Raw genomic sequence first — 24,046 nt, 5'->3', positions numbered from 1 at the left:
TGATTTTCATGCAGGACAATGCTCCATCACACGCGTCCAAGTACTCCACAGCGTGGCTGGCAAGAAAGGGTATAAAAGAAGAAAATCTAATGACATGGCCTCCTTGTTCACCTGATCTGAACCCCATTGAGAACCTGTGGTCCATCATCAAATGTGAGATTTACAAGGAGGGAAAACAGTACACCTCTCTGAACAGTGTCTGGGAGGCTGTGGTTGCTGCTGCACGCAATGTTGATGGTGAACAGATCAAAACACTGACAGAATCCATGGATGGCAGGCTTTTGAGTGTCCTTGCAAAGAAAGGTGGCTATATTGGTCACTGATTTGTTTTAGTTTTTGAATGTCAGAAATGTATATTTGTGAATGTTGAGATGTTATATTGGTTTCACTGGTAAAAATAAATAATTGAAATGGGTATATATTTGTTTTTTGTTAAGTTGCCTAATAATTATGCACAGTAATAGTCACCTGCACACACAGATATCCCCCTAAAATAGCTAAAACTAAAAACAAACTAAAAACTACTTCCAAAAATATTCAGCTTTGATATTAATGAGTTTTTTGGGTTCATTGAGAACATGGTTGTTGTTCAATAATAAAATTAATCCTCAAAAATACAACTTGCCTAATAATTTTGCACTTCCTGTACTGTGCAGACAGACCCCTATATAATAGAACCTATATATAAGAGAACAATCAATCAAGAACCAATATGAGAATAGCTCCTGCAAAGGGTTAAAAGCGCTTTTGAAATGGATATTTATACTACCCTCGGCAATTGCACACTGGGACGTAATTTTTCCCTACCCCCACACTGCGCAGACGCGTATATCGGGTGGATTTTCATGAGTTAACCGCGCTTGCGCACTGGGCCGTAATATTTTCCTACTTCGGCTCCCTGACGCATGCGCAGTGTCCCGGTGTGCTGCTGAAATCGGCAGTGAGATTTTCCCTATACTGTCCTTTTGCGCATGCGCAGATCGTCAAAACTAAGGCACGCCTCCACACGTCATCTCCGATGCGACAGGAAGTCAGGAGGTAGGGAAATCTCACGAAGTAGGGTAATGTAACGTTACACAGGTGTAACGTTACATTACCCTACTTCGTGAGATTTCCCTACCTCCTTACTTCCGGTCGCACCGCTAATGACGTGAGGAGGCGTTCCTGAGTTTTGACGATCTGCGCATGCGCAAACTGACAGTTTAGGGAAAATCTCACAGCGGAGTTCAGCTGCACACCGGGACACTGCGCATGCGCCGGAGAGCTTCAGTAGGGAAATATTACGGCCCAGAAGATCCATCCGATCTCCGCGCCTGCGCAGTGTGGGGGTAGGGAGATTTCATTGCCATATTTTCTGTTAAATATATATATATATATTTATAAATCCATAATTATTTATCTATAAATTTATCCACACTTTGCCTAGGGAGATCTCATGGCCATATTTTTAAATAAATATTTATTTAACAGAAAATATGGCCATGAGATCTCCCTACCCCCACACTGCGCAGGCGCGGAGATCGGATGGATCTTCTGGAGTTAGCCGCCCTTGCGCACTGGACCGTAATATTTCCTACTGAGGCTCTCTGGCGCATGCGCAGTGGGACACTGCAGCTAAACTCCGCTGAGATTTTTCCCTAAACTGTCCGTTTGTGCATGCGCAGATCGTCAAAACTCAGGAACGCCTCCTCACTTCATTAGCGGTGCGACTGGAAGTAAGGAGGTAGGGAAATCTCACAAAGTAGGGTAATGTAACGTTACAGGGGCACTCCAGATGTTCTGAAACTACAACTCCCAGAATCCTCCTTTCACTTCTGTGGGAGTTACTAAAACAGCCAAATAGGTTTGCATGCTGGGAGTTGTAGTTTCACAGCAGCTGGAGTGCGGAAGGCTGCTGCTCCCTCACACACCGCATCCGAAATTCCGAATCTGCCGCTCACAGCCCGGACCTCCCGCCCTGGGCGGTCATGTGACCGTGACGTCATCCAGCCTTTGTAAAGAAGATAGGAACCGATAGCGCGAAAGAGGAGCGGTGACGTCAGCAGGCCGCGCTGTCTGCAGGTCCGCCGTGGCGAAGCCGGTGCCGGGCGGTGAGTGAGCTCGGGTGTAACCTCCTGTCACCCTGGCAGACGCTGCAGGTGACGTCATCAGACGTGTGCCGCCTGGGAGAGGATGCATGTGACCTGTCATCCACACTGTACTGCACGTACATGGAAGTCTTTCCTTCTTCAGCCCGCACATGTGTAGCACCTATACAGTAACCTACATGACCGCTGCTGGGGACCTCCATTACTAGTGAGGTGTGCAGCACCTATATAGTAACCTACATGACCGCTGCTGGGGACCTCCATTACTAGTGAGGTGTGCAGCACCTATATAGTAACCTACATGACCGCTGCTGGGGACCTCCATTACTAGTGAGGTGTGCAGTACCTATATAGTAACCTACATGACCGCTGCTGGGGACCTCCATTACTAGTGAGGTGTGCAGTACCTATACAGTAACCTACATGACTGCTGCTGGGGACCTCCATTACTAGTGAGGTGTGCAGCACCTATATAGTAACCTACATGACCGCTGCTGGGGACCTCCATTACTAGTGAGGTGTGCAGCACCTATATAGTAACCTACATGACTGCTGCTGGGGACCTCCATTACTAGTGAGGTGTGCAGCACCTATATAGTAACCTACATGACTGCTGCTGGGGACCTCCGATACTAGTGAGGTGTGCAGCACCTATATAGTAACCTACATGACCGCCGCTGGGGACCTCCGATACTAGTGAGGTGTGCAGCACCTATATAGTAACCTACATGACCGCTGCTGGGGACCTCCATTACTAGTGAGGTGTGCAGCACCTATATAGTAACCTACATGACCGCTGCTGGGGACCTCCATTACTAGTGAGGTGTGCAGTACCTATATAGTAACCTACATGACCGCTGCTGGGGACCTCCATTACTAGTGAGGTGTGCAGCACCTATATAGTAACCTACATGACCGCTGCTGGGGACCTCCGATACTAGTGAGGTGTGCAGTACCTATATAGTAACCTACATGACCGCTGCTGGGGACCTCCATTACTAGTGAGGTGTGCAGCACCTATATAGTAACCTACATGACCGCTGCTGGGGACCTCCGATACTAGTGAGGTGTGCAGTACCTATATAGTAACCTACATGACTGCTGCTAGGGACCTCCATTACTAGTGAGGTGTGCAGCACCTATATAGTAACCTACATGACCGCTGCTGGGGACCTCCGATACTAGTGAGGTGTGCAGCACCTATATAGTAACCTACATGACTGCTGCTAGGGACCTCCATTACTAGTGAGGTGTGCAGCACCTATATAGTAACCTACATGACCGCTGCTGGGGACCTCCATTACTAGTGAGGTGTGCAGTACCTATATAGTAACCTACATGACCGCTGCTGGGGACCTCCATTACTAGTGAGGTGTGCAGTACCTATATAGTAACCTACATGACCGCTGCTGGGGACCTCCATTACAAGTGAGGTGTGCAGTACCTATATAGTAACCTACATGGCCGCTGCTGGGGACCTCCATTACTAGTGAGGTGTGCAGTACCTATATAGTAACCTACATGACCGCTGCTGGGGACCTCCATTACTAGTGAGGTGTGCAGTACCTATATAGTAACCTACATGACCGCTGCTGGGGACCTCCATTACTAGTGAGGTGTGCAGCACCTATATAGTAACCTACATGACCGCTGCTGGGAACCTCTGATACTAGTGAGGTGTGCAGTACCTATATAGTAACCTACATGACCGCTGCTGGGGACCTCCATTACTAGTGAGGTGTGCAGTACCTATATAGTAACCTACATGACCGCTGCTGGGGACCTCCATTACTAGTGAGGTGTGCAGTACCTATATAGTAACCTACATGACTGCTGCTGGGGACCTCCATTACTAGTGAGGTGTGCAGCACCTATATAGTAACCTACATGGCCGCTGCTGGGGACCTCCATTACTAGTGAGGTGTGCAGTACCTATATAGTAACCTACATGACCGCTGCTGGGGACCTCCATTACTAGTGAGGTGTGCAGCACCTATATAGTAACCTACATGACCGCTGCTGGGAACCTCTGATACTAGTGAGGTGTGCAGTACCTATATAGTAACCTACATGGCCGCTGCTGGGGACCTCCATTACTAGTGAGGTGTGCAGTACCTATATAGTAACCTACATGACCGCTGCTGGGGACCTCCATTACTAGTGAGGTGTGCAGCACCTATATAGTAACCTACATGACTGCTGCTGGGGACCTCCGATACTAGTGAGGTGTGCAGTACCTATATAGTAACCTACATGACTGCTGCTGGGGACCTCCATTACTAGTGAGGTGTGCAGTACCTATATAGTAACCTACATGACTGCTGCTGGGGACCTCCATTACTAGTGAGGTGTGCAGCACCTATATAGTAACCTACATGACCGCTACTGGGGACCTCCATTACTAGTGAGGTGTGCAGTACCTATATAGTAACCTACATGACCGCTGCTGGGGACCTCCGATACTAGTGAGGTGTGCAGTACCTATATAGTAACCTACATGACTGCTGCTAGGGACCTCCATTACTAGTGAGGTGTGCAGCACCTATATAGTAACCTACATGACCGCTGCTGGGGACCTCCGATACTAGTGAGATGTGCAGCACCTATATAGTAACCTACATGACCGCTGCTGGGGACCTCCATTACTAGTGAGGTGTGCAGTACCTATATAGTAACCTACATGACTGCTGCTGGGGACCTCCATTACTAGTGAGGTGTGCAGCACCTATATAGTAACCTACATGACCGCTGCTGGGAACCTCTGATACTAGTGAGATGTGCAGTACTTATATAGTAACCTACATGACCGCTGCTGGGGACCTCCGATACTAGTGAGATGTGCAGCACCTATATAGTAACCTACATGACCGCTGCTGGGGACCTCCATTACTAGTGAGGTGTGCAGTACCTATATAGTAACCTACATGACCGCCGCTGGGGACCTCCATTACTAGTGAGGTGTGCAGCACCTATATAGTAACCTACATGACCGCTGCTGGGGACCTCCATTACTAGTGAGGTGTGCAGCACCTATATAGTAACCTACATGACCGCTGCTGTGGACCTCCGATACTAGTGAGGTGTGCAGTACCTATATAGTAACCTACATGACTGCTGCTGGGGACCTCCATTACTAGTGAGGTGTGCAGTACCAATAAATGGAAAGAGAACATCTGGGACACTTAGGGTTGTTCCATCTGCTGCTACATGGGACTAGGCAGCGGTCCTAGGGAGGAGTGGGCCGGGGGTCCCACTGTAGTGAATGAGAACCCCACCGAGCGGGACAAGTGTCGCCGTCATTCCTGGATTTCCATGTAACAGTATCTGCCTAAAAACACTGTAAAAAAAAAAGTCACCAAAGCCACAGACCCCCTTAAAATGCCAAAAGGAAACCCCTAGGTGTGACAGCAGCCTTTGGAACATATAGCATATCGCCACTACTGATATAGATCAGCCTCTATAAGTGATGGTTTAATATATGCAAATGAGCAACCGGGGCGTTACCATTGCACCTACAGGCGCAGTTCTCTGCACTCTGACAGGGCCAGGCAGTTAAACATCATCACTGCCCGGTCCTGTCAAAGTGCAGAGTGTGCGGCCATTGCAGAGAGCAGAGCCTCTAGGTGTACTGGTAACGCCCCCGTTGCTCCTAGAGGCTCATTTGCATATAGTAAAACATCATTGTTCTCAGTAATGCGGGCACATATGAACATGGGACCAACACAGATTCCTTCAGCTGCCAAGTGCACATGTAACAGGTCAGCCAGTGTCATAGGGACAAAACTGCTGACAGATGCCCTTTAAGCTACTTTCATGACATCATAATGGCAACATTTGTAATCTAGTTTCTCTTCCTCCAGATGCCGGTGAATTATCGTATTTGGACGTAGTTGAAATTCTGCCATGCCTTCGTTTCGGCAAGTCGGGGAGAAGCAGTTGCCCCATGAAATTATATTTATGTCATGGTCCCCCAAGAGGGACCTGATTGCGCTTGTCAACAAAGTTGGAGAGGTAAGTTTCTGAATGATCGGCTGCAGGGCGTAGCTAAAGGCACATGGGCCCTGGTGCAAGAGATCAGTGCTTTTTGGCCAGGCGCAGGGACGCACTTAGCCTTTCTGCTGCCTGAGGCAAAAATTTAAATGCCCCCCCCCCCCCCCCCCGCCAAATTCTCAACCTAACCCATTCCCTCCAGTCCTACTGTTAAAGGGGTTGTCCTCTTTTTACTACTGATGACCTAATATCCAATCAGTGGGGGCCCGACCCCCTGCGCAGCCAGCACTTGGAATGGAACAGGAAGCACAGATCCGTCCAAAATAAAGTGGATCCTGCAGCACAACTCCCATTCTCTTCTCTTCAGTGGGAGCTGAGCTACAGTAAACCAGCACGAACACTGCACTTCGAATGGAGCTGTACTTCCCGCTCCATCCAAGAGCTATTTCCTGCAGGGACCAGCTGGGTGTCGGACCCTCACCAATCAGATATTACTGACCTATCCTGAAGGGTAGGTCATCGATATCAATAACCCCAAAAAAGGGAACCTGTCACCTGGAAAACACATATTAAACCGGCCACAGTACCTTAAAGTATCCCCCAGTGTGTTGCTAATCATGATTTTCTTTCCTCATTCTGTCTCCTCATATTTGTTAAAATCGCAGTTTTAATGTCTGTTGGCGCCTTCTCCAAGTCAGGCTTGAAGTCGTGGGGGCAGCGGCCTCCTTGCTTCAAGGCACGATAAGCCCACCCCTTACCCCTCCTCTCTACAGTGTGATGGACATCTTGCCGTGATGCCGGGACCGTGCTCTTCTCGGGCATGCGCCGTGCGCTGCCTGTTACAGTGCTATCCCGGCTCCCTCACTCACCGCCTTAATTTTGCAGACTGTGCATGCGCCGTTCAGTTCTATCGTGCTCGCGCCCAGCCGTCACTTCTCGTCTTTAGCGCGAGCGTGATCACTGGCTTGCGTTCTGATCACGCTCACGCTAAAGACGAGAAGCGACGGCCGGGGCGAGTGAGGGAGCCGAAGCCGGGACCGCGCTGTAACAGGCAGCGCCCGGCGCATGCCCGAGAAGAGTGCAGTCCCGGCATCACGGAAAGATGTCCATCACACTGTAGAGAGGAGGGGTAAAATATTGTCATAAAATAATCAAGGCACATAAACTCCCCTTCCAGCATTGGCGCTCAGATCCTTCCTGCTGGGCTTTGCTTGCAGGCAGTGATGATGCGCTGTAAACTCCACATGACCACTGCAGCCAGTGACTGGCCTGACCAGTATCCTCTGCGTACAGACACACCATCACTGCAGCCAAGAAGATGACACCATGGATGCAGTGGCAGGGAGGATCGGAGCAGCAACACCGGAAAACGGGTGAGCAGTTGTTCTCTTTATTATTTTATGCCATTGCTGGCTTTGGGGGGCATATTTTTAATACGTTGGACAACCCCTTTAATGAACTGTATGAGCAACGTCTTACTATGGGGCTCCATTCACACGTCCACAAGTGTTGTCCACACCCGTTCCGCAATTGTGCGGAACGAGTGCGGACCCATTCATTCAGTGGATGTGGAGAGTACACTATGTGCTCTCCGCATCCGCATTTCCGCAGCGCGGCCCCGATCTTCTGGTCCACAGCTCCAGAAAAAAATAGAGCATGTCCTATTCTTGTCCACAATTGCGGACAAGAATAGGCAGTTCTATGGGGGTGCCGGCCGGGTGTATGCGGGTCCGCAATGCACTACGGACGTCTGAATGGAGCCCAAGATGACTTTTTCTAAATCGGTGATCAGTGTGACTGTATTCTTCCTGTTGATGTTGTCTCATCAGGTTTTGCTCCATAGACTGGCAAATATTCAGAGGGTGTGGATTTTACCCCCTAATGAAAATACCGGGAAGGAGGTGACATGCTTAGCGTGGAGACCTGATGGCAAAAGTAAGTGGCTCTTCTTTACTTTTTGTCTTTGATAAATCTCTATTCTGTGAATATTTTTCTTCCTTTCTTTGTCCCCGCAGTCTTGGCCTTTGGTCTCGCTGACACCAAGAAGGTGGTGCTTTGTGATGTGGAAAAGCCTGAAAGCCTTCATTCATTCTCAGTGGAAAGGCCAGTGTCCTGCATGCAGTGGATGGAAGTAACAGAGGAGAATAGGTGGATCCACAGATAGGTCACTTCAGAAACATATTAATGGGAATTGTCTGAGTTTAGAGGAAAAAATTAATAAATAAAAAAACAAAATACAACGTTTTAGGCTACTTTCACACTAGCGTTCGCGGTTCCGCTTGTGAGCTCCGTTTGAAGAGTCTCACAAGCGGCCCCGAACGCATCCGTCCAGCTACCAATGTATTCTGAGTGGATGCGGATCCACTCAGAATGCATCAGTCTGGCAGCGTTCAGCCTCCGCTCAGCAAGCGGACACCTGAACGCTGCTTGCAAACGGATCCGTCCAGACTTAAAATGTAAGTCAATGGGGACGGATCCGTTTGAATTTGACACTATATGGCTCAATTTTCAAACGGATCCGTCCCCCATTGACTTTCAATGTAAAGTCTGGACGGATCCGTCTGAAGCTACTTTCACACTTAGAATTTTTTCTACAATATAATGCAGACGGATCCGTTCTGAACGGATCCCAAGTCTGCATTATATGAGCGGATCCGTCTGGGCAGACCCCAGACGGATCCGCTGTGAATGCAAGTGTGAAAGTAGCCTCAGATGTAAAATACTCAGACACTCTTCAAACACTGCACACAAGGTGTTCACCCACATGTCAGCTATCTTAAAGCTGACCAGGCCTGGGGTTGTGCCTGCAAAGCGCCTTAGGACAGTAGTGGCGAACAAGAGGCAGCATTCAGAGCCCTCTCTGTGGGCACACAGCTCTCTGTGGGCATGCATAGGGTTGCCACTTGTGCACTATTACTAATGAGCACTCCCATTGTGGAGCGCTCGTTAGTACTGCCTTTGCCCCCCTCTTCTCCATGTGTTAAAAAAATAAAATAAAACTCACCTCATCCATTTGATCGCGCCGCGGGGAACAGTCGCTGCTTACTGGATGCACAGGGCAGGACCTGCTCTCCAGCGTGATGACGTTTCGCAGCATTGATTGGAAGCAGCAGGACCTGCGGAACATTATCATGCTGGAGCGCAGGTCCTGTCCTGCGCAGCCTGTGAGCAGCGAGTGTTCACCGCAGCACGATCAAATGGATTAGGTGAGTTTTATTTTTATTTCTTTTTTGCACAAGAAGAGGGGGAAGGAGGCATTAATAATACTATGGCCTCTAAGGGTCCATTCAAACGTCCGCAAAATGGGTCCGCATCCGTTCCGCAATTTTGCGGAACAGGTGTGGACCCATTCATTTTCAATGGGGCCGGAATGTGCTGTCCGCATTTGCGGATCTGCACTTCTGTTCCGCAAAAAAAATAGAACATGTCCTATTCTTGTCCGCAATTGCGGGCAAGAAAAGGCATTTTCTATAAGAGTGCCGGCGATGTGCGGTCCGCAAAACACATACGTACGTGTGAATAGACCCTAATGGGGAAAATATTAATACTGTGAGCCACTAATGGAGGCAAAATAATACTAGGGGAGCATTAATGGGGACCTTATTAATACTGGGGGCCTTATTAATACTGGGGTCACTTCTGGGGCATTATTAATGCTGGGGGGCCTCTAATGGGGGCTTTAATAATACTGGGGGCCACTAATGGGGGCCTTATGATTACTGGGCGCCACTAATGGGGCATTATTAATACTTGTGGTCACTATTGGGGCATTATTAATATTGGGGGCCACCGTTTATTATTTTGCAAATGTAGTGGAATCTGTGCCCCACCTTTGTTAAAAGAAAACAAAAAAAAAGACACATAAATCATCTACCAAAGGTCTTATTCATATTCATCCACTTATCGCCCACCTATTAGAAAGTGTTGCTGTGGCTGGATATATGTGTCAGTATCCACTGCTTAGGATAACAATAGATCCAGAGCTTGAAGTGTGTGAGCGTCCGTCCATCCATAGAATCGATTTATAGATTTCTATTGTATGTGCTTCACATGATGATTTTATATTCTTAATTTTTTTAATTTTTTCTGTTTTATCCCAGTGTCTTGAAGTCATTTTATAACGCAGAAGATGAGTCCAGCGTTCTTCTTCCAAGGCTGCCTGCTTTGCCCAAAAAGTAAGGATATCTTGTTGCTACACTTTTTTTGTTTTGTTTCTTTGGTTTGGTTAGTTTTCTCACTTTTCCTATTGGGGGACATAGAACTATGAGCTGTGTCCCCCAATGGACTCGGTGAGAGAAACTTTACAGGTGAGTAAAGGCTCATTTACACGAGTAATTAATCATTTAGCCGATTGACGACACAAGTGACCTACCGACACCACACCAATGATAGCGACAAGCAGTTAGATGCAGGGAGTATTGTGTACAAATTTGTTTATATTCGATCCCACACTCACTTAAATGATGACGGTTGACTGTGTGCAGACAGGTTTAGTCATCGTGCCTATCGGCGGAAGGTCACAGAAAGCACATTTACATTACCACAATTCATTAACGACAAACGATAATTTACTTTTCTCATCCGTGTCATTGGGGGATACAGCAAAGACCTTGGGTATAGGTAGGAGGCAGTCCCACCAGCTATACCCCTCCTGCAGGCACTGAGCTGATCAGTTTTAGCTTAGTGTCCATAGGAAGCAGACATCTGTTCTGCTGTCTTGCTTTTTCACGCACTTCGGCCCAGGGTGGAATTATCTCCCAGTTACCCACCTGGCAGCACAGTGGGATGCCCCCAACATCCTCAGTAACCAGGACAGAAGAAAAGGTGGTGTGGAGGACCATCAAATCCTCCACTGCCTGCCAGCCTCAGGTCTTATCTATCTCGGACACCGGTCTGCCCCAACCAAAGGGAGCAACTTGGGAGGCTGAAGGACCTTGCTGGAACCAAGGCTGGAGTCAGGTGAGTATGGGACAAAAACAGTGTCCCCCCTTCCTTCCCGGATCCTCTTGGATGACACCACTGCCTTCTGCCTTACCTTTGCTGCGGCACTGCTGTCCCCAGCAAGCCCCCTCCCTGCTGCAGCTATGACGCAGCACCACTGGCCCCAGCAAGCCCGAGTCCTGGGGTAGAGGTGGTACTCCAGCCACTATCGGAAGGTTTCCCAAGCTTTCCCCGTGCCCTCTGGTTCCCTCATCTTGCGCGCGGTGCTGGCTCTAGCCTCCAACTCTGGCCGGCACATCTGCGTCTTCCATCGCAGCAACCCCTCATTTCTACTTTAGGCCCTGGCTTTTTTCGCGCCCCTTCCAACTGGGGGAGGGCCTGCCACAGCTCTAAACATTGACCAGCGTACCAAGGACTCCCTCCTGAATGGGTTTCGGCCTTCCTTTTTTTCTCCACCTCCGTTCTGGTTCTTCCTCCCAGCTCTTGGATGAAGGCTCAAGTGTTCTGGCCTGCTTCTCGAACACGTGGCTCTACAAACGGGTAGGCTCTGCCCTAGGTGGCACCCCTGTCCTCCTATATCTCTCCTGCAAGCTATTAGATTGATTTTGTTAGGCGCTCTCTGTTTCCATAGTTTTGTCATCCACCAGGGGCTCACTTTCCTCCCTCTAGGTCCCCATAATTTCCTACCCTAGAGGGGAAGCACACAGACAGGGGTCCACCATTGCTACCTACTTTGCTTGCGCACGCTGTAGTACCAAATTTAAATGTGGTCAAACCGAGCTGTTATGCAGCATTTGTTTGGCTCCAAGACCCCCCATCCCCCAGGGTTCAGAACCCGAGTCAGCACGCTCCCTGTCTACAGCGGTATCCGACCTGTCTAAAGCGCCCCTATCCATAGTCAACATGTTAGGTTGCTTGGCCCCGCAATCCTCGCAGCAGCCCCCCTCCTCAAGAGACATTATGAATTTGTCTAGGGACCAGTCCCGTAAATGGAGCAGATCCTCAGTGGCATCTTGGAGATCTGCTTCTCCTCCCTCCTCTGTTTCACCGCTGCTCTTAGAGAGCTGTGCTCCTATGTCGAAAAGGAAGGACGACATTTCTGATGGAGAGGTTATCGACTCTGAGGACTCCTTAGATGAGGATCAATTCACTAGCCTCGCTTCTAAGGTTGACAGCCTCATTGCAGCAGTGAATGACACCTTGCACCTCCAGATTCAGGAATCCTCCAGCACACAAGGATCCTTTCGAAGCCCCATAATAGAGCATACGTTTTTCTCCTCTCATAAAGACTTCGAGTGCGCTATCAAAAAGGAATGGGTGGTTTCGGATAAGCGCTTCTCTAAACCTAAGTGTCTGGATCTCGTATACCCCTTCCCAGTGGAGGTGGTAAAGACTTGGTCTTTCCCCCCGGCAGTAGACTCCCTGGTATCATGCCAGTCCAAGCACACCACCCTTACCCTGGCTAAGGCAACCTTTTTCCAAGACCCGAAAGATAAAGAGAAGTCTTTCGCTAAATCCACCTTTGAGGCCGCAGGTTCAACCTTCCTCCCAAATCTTTGCCTTCTTGTGGGTCAGCAGGGCAACCACTGACTGAGCAGAGCAACTTAGGCCTGGCCTACTTGCTGGTAGTTCCCGGTAAGAATTTGCGGACTTGGCATTCCAGATTACGCAGGCTAGCGAGTATATCTGTGAGGCCTCACTTGATGTGGCCAAGATAGTGGTAAGAGCATCATCCATGTCTGTTGTCATTCATAGGACTCTTTCAGTGAAAGACTGGGCAGCGGATCAGTCTTCAAAGAATTCCCTTACGGCTCTTCCTTTCCAGGGTCATTTGTATGCAGGACACAGTTGGCGTACCCAGGTTTTTAATTAAAAAATTGAGTATGCATAGTCACTGGAAACATGAATAGTCAGGCTGCAGCTGTAGAAGAATGTGAATAATTTACCCTATAAAGAGTATATCTGATCGGTGGGGGTCTGATTGTTGGGCCCCCTATTCATCAGAAGAATGGGGGTTCCATGCCCCCATGTAAATTGTACAACGTCTTAAATAGGCGACTACACAGTTGTTTGGCCTTGCAGGTAGATGAAGCATCAGTCGGATCTGGTAGCTAAGCTATGAACAGAGAAGAGTGGATGTTACAGTATTTCCACTTGATTTCCCAGAATTTTAATATTGATGACCTGTCCTCAGGATAGGCCATTAATATCTGATCAGTGGGGGTCTGACACCCTGCACCCCCACCGATCAGCTATTTCAGGGTGGCTCTGAAGCTGGAACTACACAGCAGTCCGTGGTGTAGTGGATGGAGCTGGTAGCTGCATTCATTTTATGGGAGCAGCGCTGCAGTTTCCAGCTCTGTCCAGTATACAATGGATGGAGCTGTGGAGTTCTGGCGCCAGAGCACAACTGTAACAGCTGATCGTCAGGGGTGCGGGGTGTCGGACCCTTACTGATCAGATATTGATGTCCTATCCTCAGGACAGGCCATCAATATAAAAATCACAGAAAACCCCTTTATCCAGTGTGTGATACATCTGAGGGGCATCAATGGGTATTTACTCGAGGATTTAGAGGGATTTTCTAGAAAGGAAATGAAGTCGTGTGTGTTGTATAAACTAATTCTTTTCTTTTCTGTTTATTTATAGTTACAATGCCACAGCTAAAATATTCAGGTAAGGAAAAATTCGAATTTGCATTAGTAACATAGTAATATATAAGGCCGAAAAAAGACATTTGTCCATCCAGTTCGGCCTGTTATCCTGCAAGTTGCAAATTTGTAAAACATTTGTATAAAGGAATACAAGAAGCAAGGCACATTTTCTGTTGGAGAGGTTTAAATAAATGGATCCTGTGTCTAGATATTAATGGTTATTGTGCCACTGCTGTCCTTTTCTTGTTGGGGGGGGGGGGACGTTCTTCTAATGTATCCAGTGCTGGTGAGACGGAGAGGCCTTTACTACATAGAATTCACAATAGCAGCAATCACTGTGCAGACCCCTGTTCAAATGTCCTTCTCCACTGTCTAAAGAGAGACACACCTCGGAGGGGAGGGGAGCAGGGAAGCTACTGAGCATGTGTGTCCACCTCTGTAAGCAGAAGAAGGTGGACCGGAAGGAGGAACAGCAGGGGCCCTACTAGAGAGGAAAATGTGATGTATAGAAAAGAAAGAACAGTTCTTTTAATGCATTTATATTGTATTAATACTGCATTTGAGATGCTGTATTCATTCCACAGTAACACATTTTGTGGGATAATCCTGTTAAAAAACTCCCTTTTCCCAACACCCCCACCCATACACTCCCACTCTAAGGCTACATGCACAGGAACGTTGTTTGTTTCCGTGTCCGTTCCATTTTTTTGCGGATAGGATGAGGACCCATTCATTTCAATGGGTCCGCAAAAAATGCTGTCAGCACACCGTACTATCTGCATCTGTATGTCTGTTCCGTAGCCCCGCAAAGAAAATAGAACATGTCCTATTCTTGTCCGTTTTAGGCATTATTACAATGGATCCGCAAAAAAAACGGATGGCATACAGATGTCATCCGTTTTTTTTTTTGTTTGTTTTTTTGCGGACCGCAAAACACATACGTTCGTGTGCATGTAGCCTAAGTCAGAGTTTAGTTACATACACAGATCCAATATTGCGCACTGTGTCAGTAAATACCATAAAAAGCATCTAAAATAAAATGCACTCACACCATTGATGTTTTGGAAGTCGCCTAAAGGGTTATCCAATCCCTATAATGACCCCCCCCCCCCCCCCAATGCCCGGGCCCCTTGTATACATTATATGTACCTGTTTCCCAGCACCTGCGTCGCTCTGGTCCCCTGCATGGCCACCGCTGCATCTCCCCGTCGCGTGGATCAAAACATCCAGCAATGGATGGGGAGCATCCAATAGCAGGCTGCGACGGGGACAAGCATCCCAAGCGTCACCTATGATGCTAGGGAGCCTCCAACCTGTCGTTACCTGCTATTGGTTGCTCCCCCTGTTGCTGGATGTTTTGATCCGCACGATGGGGAGATGCAGCAGCGGCCGTGCAGGGATCAGAAGCAATGAGGGTGCTGGGAAGCAGGTACGTATAATGTATACGAGGAACCTGAGCATTGGGAGGGGGGGGCATTTTAGGGGTTGGATAACCCCTTTAATTCAAAACCTCTGCAGCATTGCGCTAAAATCTCCTGCGTTGGAATGGGTGAAATTTTCAGCAGTCCCAGAAGAAATCTGCGACAGCATGATGCAGATTTTGGCAATTTGACAATTTTTTCTGTAGCATGTGACAGAGATTTTGTTAGGCTACTTTCACACTTGCGTTAGTGGATTCCGGCAGGCAGTTCCGTTGCCAGAACTGTCTGCCGGCTCCGGAAATTCGTATGCAGATGGATAGCATTTGTTTCTGGATCCAGATGCGGATCCGTCTGACAAATGCATTGAAATACCGGATCCGTCTCTTCGGTGTCATCCGGAAAAAAACGGATCCAGTATTATTTTTTTCGCATTTTTAAAGGTCTGCCCATGCTCAGACCGGGAAACCATTTTTCCGGAACACTTGGTACCGGATCCGGCATTAATACATTTCAATGCAATTAATGCGAGTGTTCCGGAATTTCGGCCGGAGAAAATACTGCAGTATGCTGCGGTATTTTCTCCGGCCAAATACCGTAAGAGTGACTGAACTGAAGACATCCTGAACGGATTTCTCTCCATTCAGAATGCATTAGGATAAAACTGATCAGTTATTTTCCGGTATTGAGCCCCTAGAACGGAACCCGATACCGGAAAAGAAAAACGCTAGTGTGAAAGTGTCCTTAGACTTCATTCTCATTCACACAATGAATTTGCCACATGTGAATGTGACCTTGTAAATCTCTGCTGAGCGGACTTGTGCTACATTTGTGCTCCTTCACACAAGAGGGTTTTCCATCCGGATGGATGGCATCCGGCCTGAATCCTGACCCATTCATTTCTAAGGCTCTGTGCGTTGAGGAAAAATCGCAGCATCTTCTATACTGTGCGTTTTCCACACCGCTCTGGCTCCATAGAAGTGAATGGGACTTGCGTGCAAATGTGTTTTCCACTGATGGCTGCTGGGAGATGTAAATTGTTATTCTTTAGATTTTTTTTTTTTTTTTTACACGTGTCAAAAACGCATTGAATCGAGATACAATCCGGATGGAAAAAAAACAGTGAGCGCAGTCGCAGACAAAACTGATTGAGCTTGACTGCAAATCCATCAGTTTTTTCCTAAACCCATCCTGACACAATCCTTATCGCCTTACTGCCTGGCTGCGCAGGGAGACACGTACACGGCTGAAATCTTGATAAAAGCAGCTGTTTAATCCATAAACTGCATTGTCATTGCAATCTGCCACAAGGTTATGCTGCTAAAACATTAAACGGCCTCTTAACAGTCAGCCTCCTGCAGCCACGCTGCTCTGATGTTCTGTCACATCGGTGCACGCGATCCTCTAATGCCATCACTAGAGCAAATACTCCCAGGTGAACTGGTTGTCTGTTGTGGGAGTCTCACCTGATACCGCGTTATACAGTATTTAGTGTCAGAAGTGTGACTTACTGTTCCCTATGTTTTTGTTATGTCACAGTGAGGAGAAATCTGATGAAATGAAGCTTTTGGGAGATGTTCGGTAGGTGAACGCGATGACAATTTCCATAAATCGTCCTAGCCTGTGCTCTCCTTGTTTCGGTTATTGCAGGATAGGTGATAAATATAGGATTGCTAGGGTCTGACCGCTGCTTGAATGGAGCGGTGGTCACACATGCGCTCTACAGCTCCATTCATTGTCTATGGGACTGACGGAAATAGTCGAGTACAGCACTTGGCTATATTTCTCAGCCCTAGGGCTCATTCAGACGGCCGTACATTTTTTTTTTTGCGGTCGGTAACAATGCGGCTTGTTTTTTTTTGCGGACAGTTCAGTCTGTCCGCAAAAAACGGAATATATGTTTCAGTTGTTCTGTATGCATTCCGTTTTTTGCGGATCCATAGACTTGAACAGGGCCACGGAGCTGTTTTACTCACACACACGTTCTCTATTTTTTGCGGTGCAGCGGAATGGAACTGTGTGCTGTTCGCATCTTTTGCAGTCCCATTGAAATGACTGGGTCCGCACCTGTTCCTACAAAAATGTGGAACAAAACATACAGCCGTCTGAATGAGCGCCTACAGACATTGACTGGAGCCACAGGACAAGTGTGACCACAGCTGCATCCAAACTCCTCGTTCTAGTGATTAGTGGGAGTCCCAGCAGTAGGGCCCCAGTAATCATGTGTGTCACCAATCCTAGGGATAGATGATGATATTATTTTTCCTGCTTAATCCAAAGGACCCTTGCTTGGCTTTTTTGGTCTTCGCTGTATGCTATATGCACAGTATATTTACACCCCAGCTGGGACCACCTTCCACTCATGCAAAACTGAATAAAATATTAATTAAATATGTTTATCTGTATTTATGTATCTATAGTGCCATGTTACATAGCCAGTAATCTAGATCTAGATCTCTCCACTATCCCATATAGTTAAAGTGTAACTGTCATTCATTTTTTTTATTCTTGTAATGTATAGAGGCAGTGATACTGACCATTTTTGTAATATACTTTAATTACTGAAATTGTACATTTCTATTCGAAAAATAGCTCTAAAATGACCCATATTGAGCCTTAGCAATGCTCCTGTCTTCTGTTTACATAACACAGTGTTAGCAAGTCTCCATTGTTATTAAAACAGAAGACAGAGGAGCGTTGCTAAGGCTCTAATGGGCCATTTTAGAGCTATTTTTCTAATAAAAATCCATGATTTTAGTAATTAAAGTATATTACAAAAATGGTCAGCATCACTGCCCCTATACATTACAAGAGAGAATGCACCAAACGGATATGCCACTGACTATACTGGCAAGTCATAAATGCAGGTATAAAAAGCTGAGACTTTCGCCAATATATTCCTGTCAGGAAAATATCGGAGCCCATCATGCACCTCTGCCATGCTGAGTGACCGTGACGTGGTGCATGATGGGCTCCGATATTTTCCTGACAGGAATATATTGGCGAAAGTCTCAGCTTTTTATACCTGCATTTATGACTTGCCAGTATAGTCAGTGGCATATCCGTTTGGTGCATTCTCTCTCTGTGTTTCATATGATTATTTGCTACATTTTGGTGTAGGATGCTTTTGTGGTGCATGTGGACCGCGCCGACATCCTCCATTGTATGCATATTTTGCTGGGGATAGTCGTCTGCTGTGGTCCACATTCGGTGGGGCTGCTCCCCTAATGAAAGACACGCCACAGTGTTAGGGGTTGAGCAGCTCCTCCAGAATTGCCACTGTATTTCTGTGTTTTTGCTCTATACATTACAAAAATAAAAAAAAGAATGAAAGTTACACTTTAAGCTTTGCCCTCCCTTGTTTTTTTTTACAAATTCTATTAAATTTACTAGATCCATCAGTAGATGGTGATGGGCATCACTGGTACTTTATCTTTACAAAAATTTACTAGCAATGTGTCTCTGCAGTCAGATGTTAATATTCTTTCCTTTTGTTCTGTAAGACTTAATGCTTTAGTCCTTGGTGGAGTCTCGGGAGAGATCGAGATCTATGCGTATGGGATGTACAAGATCGCAACAATCGTAGAGGTATTATATTTAACACTGTGTAACGTATCCTTATATTTTTTTCTTGTGCAGTTTACGTAAGCATGTGATGTCTTTTACTGCATGCCTATCCACAGATCTGTTTTTTTTTTTTTTTTTCAGCAAGGCGCACACCATAAGCCTTTATTGATTTGATATTCTCAGCACTGTCCTCTGAACACGTATCCCATTTCCCGGTGTTTCTCACCCTCTACACCATACAATTCTAAGAGCTCATGCATTTTGCCTTTTATCGATTTGTATTGTACAGAGCCTTAATACAGCTCCCATAGTTTGCTTTAAAGCATACCTAACCTTTCAACTCACTTTGCATTAATGAATAATACAATGTTTACAGGGGGAAATTATAACACGATTTCTGTCCGTTATCACTTCTATCTGTGCATTCTGAATCTCTAGTTTGCAGTTCTCCTAGATCTGGTGGGTGGAGACTAGTTGCCATCCACTGCATACAGAAAGTAGAGGAGAATCTGCTTCCTAACGTTCTCTTACGCACTCAGAAGCAGCCCAATGATGATGGATGACATTACAGAGTAGTACTGACCTGTATGGTTGTGAAGAAAGCACTTGGTATGAGATATAAACTTCCTACTTAGCTGAAGCAGTCTCTCTTCCTGTGCGTGTCTCTTAAGTTCCTGCTCACTTCTCCCCCCACCCCTCTCCATTGACTTGTGTTGACATGTGTAATCTGACCCTACTATGATCTGCTTCAGTCCTGGGTGCATTCAAAGCAAATTTCAAAGAGAGAAGCATTTAGCAAATAGTGGGGCAGAGAGATAGACAGCTGATAACAGAACTAGATATTTCTCTCTGATAAAACATATTACATAGTTTCTTATGGTCGCTTGTAATATTGGTTCATGCAAAGTTGTGTGAAAAGTTAGTGGCCATTTAAAGGGTACCTAAACTTTGCTGAAACCACAAAAGTGCAGCAGCGCTTATCAGACTTTTCCAGCGTGTGGATCCCTATTCCGCCTGCTGGAAAAGCCAAGTAGAGCCGATTCTTCGTGGTATCAGCAAAGCATTAGGTCCCCTTACATATTTTTCTTTGAGCCTAAACAGGAGTGTATACAAAGGAGGGGAGAAGTGTCAGTCTTTTCTTTACAGGTAACCTTCCTTGTGGATCCACTTCTGACTTTGGTTTAAAACTGCAAAAAAAAATTGCTGCATGGATTTGCCATAGATTTCCGTCTTTGCGTTGCAAAGGCTGAAATTTGCAACAGAAGTGGAGCAGGCTACAGATTTAAAATCCAGACTGCATGTCAGATTATGTGCGGGTGTCATTGTGGAAACTTTGCTGCTACTGTAAATGCCATGGATTTACCACACAAGTGGCCATAATCTGTAGGTTCATGCCCCGTACGTGCCAGATTACACAGGTATTCTTTCCTAGAAGCATTGATAATGGAGGCACCATACGGCAGCACATGAAGCAGCTATAGCTGTGCAATATGGACACATAAGGACTCGCTCTGCAGCCGTACATGGTCCATGCCATGTCCACGGACCCTGACATAAATTCTTGGAGTGTTTTAGGAAACTGAAGCACCCATTGGAGAAGAACATGTCGATATGAGAACATGCATACTCCATACAGGTGTTGGGAGGATTTCTGCTGAGATTTCTTAAAGGGGGTTTCCGAGATTCTGATATCGATCACGTATCCTCAGGATACATAATATCAAATTAGAGGGGCTCCAACACCCAGAAATCCTGTTAATCAGCTGTTTGAAGAGGCCTGCAGCGCCACAATCTCTTTCTAGGCTAGTATTGTCACCTTCATCGGTCATATGACCTAGGTGCCGCTCATTCCTATTCTAGTGAATGGGGCTGAGCTGCAATACCAAACACAACCACTATACAATGGATGGCGCTGTGCTTGGTAAGCTGTGAGGAGAGGACTATTTCTTAACTCTTGGCTACCGGAGGTTTTTGCGTTTTCATTTATATTTCCGGTCACATAGCTGTATGAGGGCTTATTTTTTGCGGGACAAGTTGTACTTTGTAATGCCACCATTAATTATGGCATAAAATGTAGTGGGAATTGGAAAAAAAATGCAATCCCTCCACCGTTTTATGGGTTTTGTTCCCACGGCGTTTCGTTTACGGCAAAACTGACCCATGCCCTTCATTCTCTGGGTCAGTACAATTACAACGATACCCCATATGTATAGGTGTTTATTTTTTTACATCACCATATTCTGACCCCCATAACTTTTTTATACTTATGTCTACTGAGCTGTTTAGGGGCTAATTTTTGCGGAACAATCTGTACTTTTTATTGATGCCAATTTGGAGTGTGCGTGACTTTTTGATCACATTTTACCCAAAAATTTTTTTGTAAGAGTAGCAATGAAAAAATGGCAAATCGCCACACCATTCGCCATATTGGAATTATTTTTCCCTCTTTTAGGCTATGTTCACATAAGCGTTCAGCCTTTCCGTTCTCCTGCTCCGTTATAGGAGCAGGAAAACGGAAAGGACGGATTCGGTTCATAACTGAGCCGAACGGAGCCTACGGATCTCATAGACTATAATGGGGTCCGTTAGGTTTCCGCTCAGAAGATGATTTTGGAGCGGAGACAAAAGTCCTGCATGCACAACTTTTGTCTCCGCTCCAAAATCATCTTCTGAGCGGAAACCTAACGGACCCCATTATAGTCTATGGGGGTCTATGAGGTCCGCAGGCTCCGTTTGGCTCAGTTATGAGCCGAATCCGTCCTTTCCGTTTTCCTGCTCCTATAACGGAGCAGGAGAACGAAAAGGCTGAACGCTGATGTGAACATAGCCTAAATTATATGGGCGTTTTCAGTCGCAGTGATACCCATGATGTTTATATTTATTGTTATTTAGGTATTTATTTTTTAATTATACGGAAAGGGGGGGTGATTAAAACTTTTAAATATATATATATTTATTTTTTTAAATTACAAATTTTTGTGATAATTTTGTGGCTCATATATGAGCTTATTATGTTTTTTAAATTTTTAATTTTGTTCTTTCAGGGATTTTATATTTGCCATTGAAAGTCAATTTTGCTAATTTCTTATCCTGGCCTGCCATCTGTTTTTGCACATTTAGATGCCGTGACCTCACTTGGTCACGGCATCTAAAGCATTTAATTACCGCGATCGGCATTATTGCCGGTCACGGTAATTAGTCGCAGGTCTCTGCTGTATGAAACAGCAGAGATCTGCCGGCCATGATGCCCGCTGCACATGCGAGCAGGCGCCATGTTTGCACATCGCTCTAGCGCCGTACATGTAGGGTTTTCCAAGATTTTGATATTGATGACCTATCCTCAGGATGGGTCATCCGTATCAGATCGGCGGGGGGTCCAACCTCTTTATGTGAACAGTTTTGACTACTCTGCCACTTTGCTATGTTCTCTCAGTGCAGCACATGAAATGGCGCCATCTTCTCTGCACATTGTTCATGGAGGGATTTAACATTCATGTGCCAATTATGTTTGTCTCATTTCGACTTTCAGGTGTTTGGGTCTTGTCTTGGATTGTGCCTGTCCAGTGACTTAAAATCCCTTTCTGTAATTACTGAGCTGAAAACAAGCACCACTCCTGTGGTCACCTACTTCCAGGTGAGTGGTCGTGTCCTTTACAGGAAGGACAGCTTGCTTTTTATACTGCTTCCTGGCTCACTAAAACATCCATTGGGGCACGTTTATTAAGACCGGAGTTTTGTACGCCGGTCTTAATAAAGGCGCTGGCGGTGGTTCCGCCGAAGTTATAAAGAGGTGCAGGCCTCTTAATAATTTTGGCGCATCCAACGCTAATTCTAAATGTAGGACATCTTCCAATCTGTCTTACATTTAGACCATTTTCTACTCCTAAAACAGGCTTAGAAAGTGATGAATGAGCCTGCCCACGCCATGCCCACAATTTTAGACCTGGCGTGAGCGGGGAGAAGTCACAGATAGCGGGGCAACTAACCTTTGCACCGCCATCTGCGCCAGAAATACACCTAATTTAGGAGAATTTCAGAATGGTAAATGACCCCCTTTTGTTTCCTTCACAGCTGGATACCAGTTTACTGTCTGAATATTTACCAGAGGTCACCCGAATGGCGAGAAAGTTTACCCACATTTCGACCCTTCTTCAGGTAGGTTTTTCTAAGTAGCCTGCTTGAACCCTGGCATTGTGTCATTATTACAGTGTAGCTCCACCTCTGCTGATGTGTTCATGCAGTTTTAATGTGGGTTCAAGCACTACAGTTAAAGGGGTTGTCGCACGTCAGAAAATGGCATTTATCATGTAGAGAAAGTTAATACAAGGCAATGTATTGTGATTGTCCATAGGTGGCAATGTGGAAATCACAGTACGTTAGTAAGTGCTTTGTATTAAAGGGGTTCTCCGGGCTTTTAATATTGATGACCTATCCTCAGGATAGGTCATCGATATCAGATCGGCGGGGGTCGACACCCGGCACACCCGCCGATCAGCTATTTGAAGAGGAGGCGCGCGCCGTGCCAGCGCTGCCTCCTCTTCACTGTTTACCTTCTCGCCGTCGCCTCTGCAGCAGTGAGCAGGTGTAATTACACCCGAGCTGTCCCATTTATTTCAATGGGACTGATCGCTCCTATACAATGAATGGGAAGGTTAGGTGTAATTACACCTGTTCACCGCTGCAGGGGCGACGGCGAGAAGGTAAACAGTGAAGAGGAGGCGGCGCTATCCTGAGGATAGGTCATCAATATTAAAAGCCCGCAGAACCCCTTTAGCTGTAGCTACATAATGATGTATCTCCCATGGCTTTCAGTATAACTTTTATGCTGACGACACACAAATTTACCTCTCTGGTCCGGACATCACCACCTTATTATCCAGAATTCCACAATAATATCTTCTATTTCTCGCTCATATCATTGGGGGACACAGGACCGTGGGTATAGCTTGCTGCTGCCACTAGGAGGCGACACTAGGCTGAAAGCTGTTAGCTCCTCCCCTGCAGGCTATACCCCCTCCAGCCTGGAGAGAGCATTTCAGTTTTTAGCTTAGTGTCGTAGGAGGCAGACCTCCCTGCTATTTTTTCTTTTGATTTTATTATTTTTATCTTTAATTCACAGACTACTGGAAGGGGGCACAGGGTCGCCTGCGTCCCTGTATCCCCGGGAGGCTGGCCGGTGTATCTAAGTCACCGCCTTGCCTCCCCCAAGAAGGCAAAGTGGACCAGGGCAGCCTCGCTCCCCTGCTTCCCCCCAGCAAGAGGGCCACCCTCTCTTCAGCCCTTCTCTGCCCGGACCCCTGTCGCATGGTGCCAGCGGTCATAGGGTGGCCCTGCTGGTGTTGCATCATAGGGTGAAGAACACAGATGAAGACAGGTAAGTAATCTGCTT

At 46.6% G+C, this 24,046-nt stretch overlaps 1 protein-coding gene across 1 annotated transcript in view; it reads left to right on the top strand.

The window, feature by feature from the left end:
- Positions 1-1,936: 1,936 nt before the first annotated feature.
- ANAPC4 (anaphase promoting complex subunit 4) overlaps positions 1,937-24,046 on the top strand; it is a 75,398-nt gene continuing 53,288 nt past the window's right edge. Inside the window, exons 1-10 of the mRNA XM_040425568.1 lie at positions 1,937-2,090; positions 5,948-6,098; positions 7,907-8,012; positions 8,093-8,225; positions 10,178-10,252; positions 13,668-13,694; positions 16,630-16,671; positions 18,594-18,678; positions 22,187-22,291; positions 22,729-22,812. Coding sequence (XP_040281502.1) covers positions 5,991-6,098; positions 7,907-8,012; positions 8,093-8,225; positions 10,178-10,252; positions 13,668-13,694; positions 16,630-16,671; positions 18,594-18,678; positions 22,187-22,291; positions 22,729-22,812 — 765 coding nt within the window. The 5' untranslated portion in view covers positions 1,937-2,090; positions 5,948-5,990. The remainder of the gene's footprint in view (positions 2,091-5,947; positions 6,099-7,906; positions 8,013-8,092; positions 8,226-10,177; positions 10,253-13,667; positions 13,695-16,629; positions 16,672-18,593; positions 18,679-22,186; positions 22,292-22,728; positions 22,813-24,046) is intronic.

The sequence above is a fragment of the Bufo bufo genome, chromosome 1 (assembly GCF_905171765.1).
Source record: "Bufo bufo chromosome 1, aBufBuf1.1, whole genome shotgun sequence".
NCBI lineage: Eukaryota > Metazoa > Chordata > Amphibia > Anura > Bufonidae > Bufo > Bufo bufo.
This window is presented reverse-complemented; position numbering and strand designations above follow the sequence as displayed.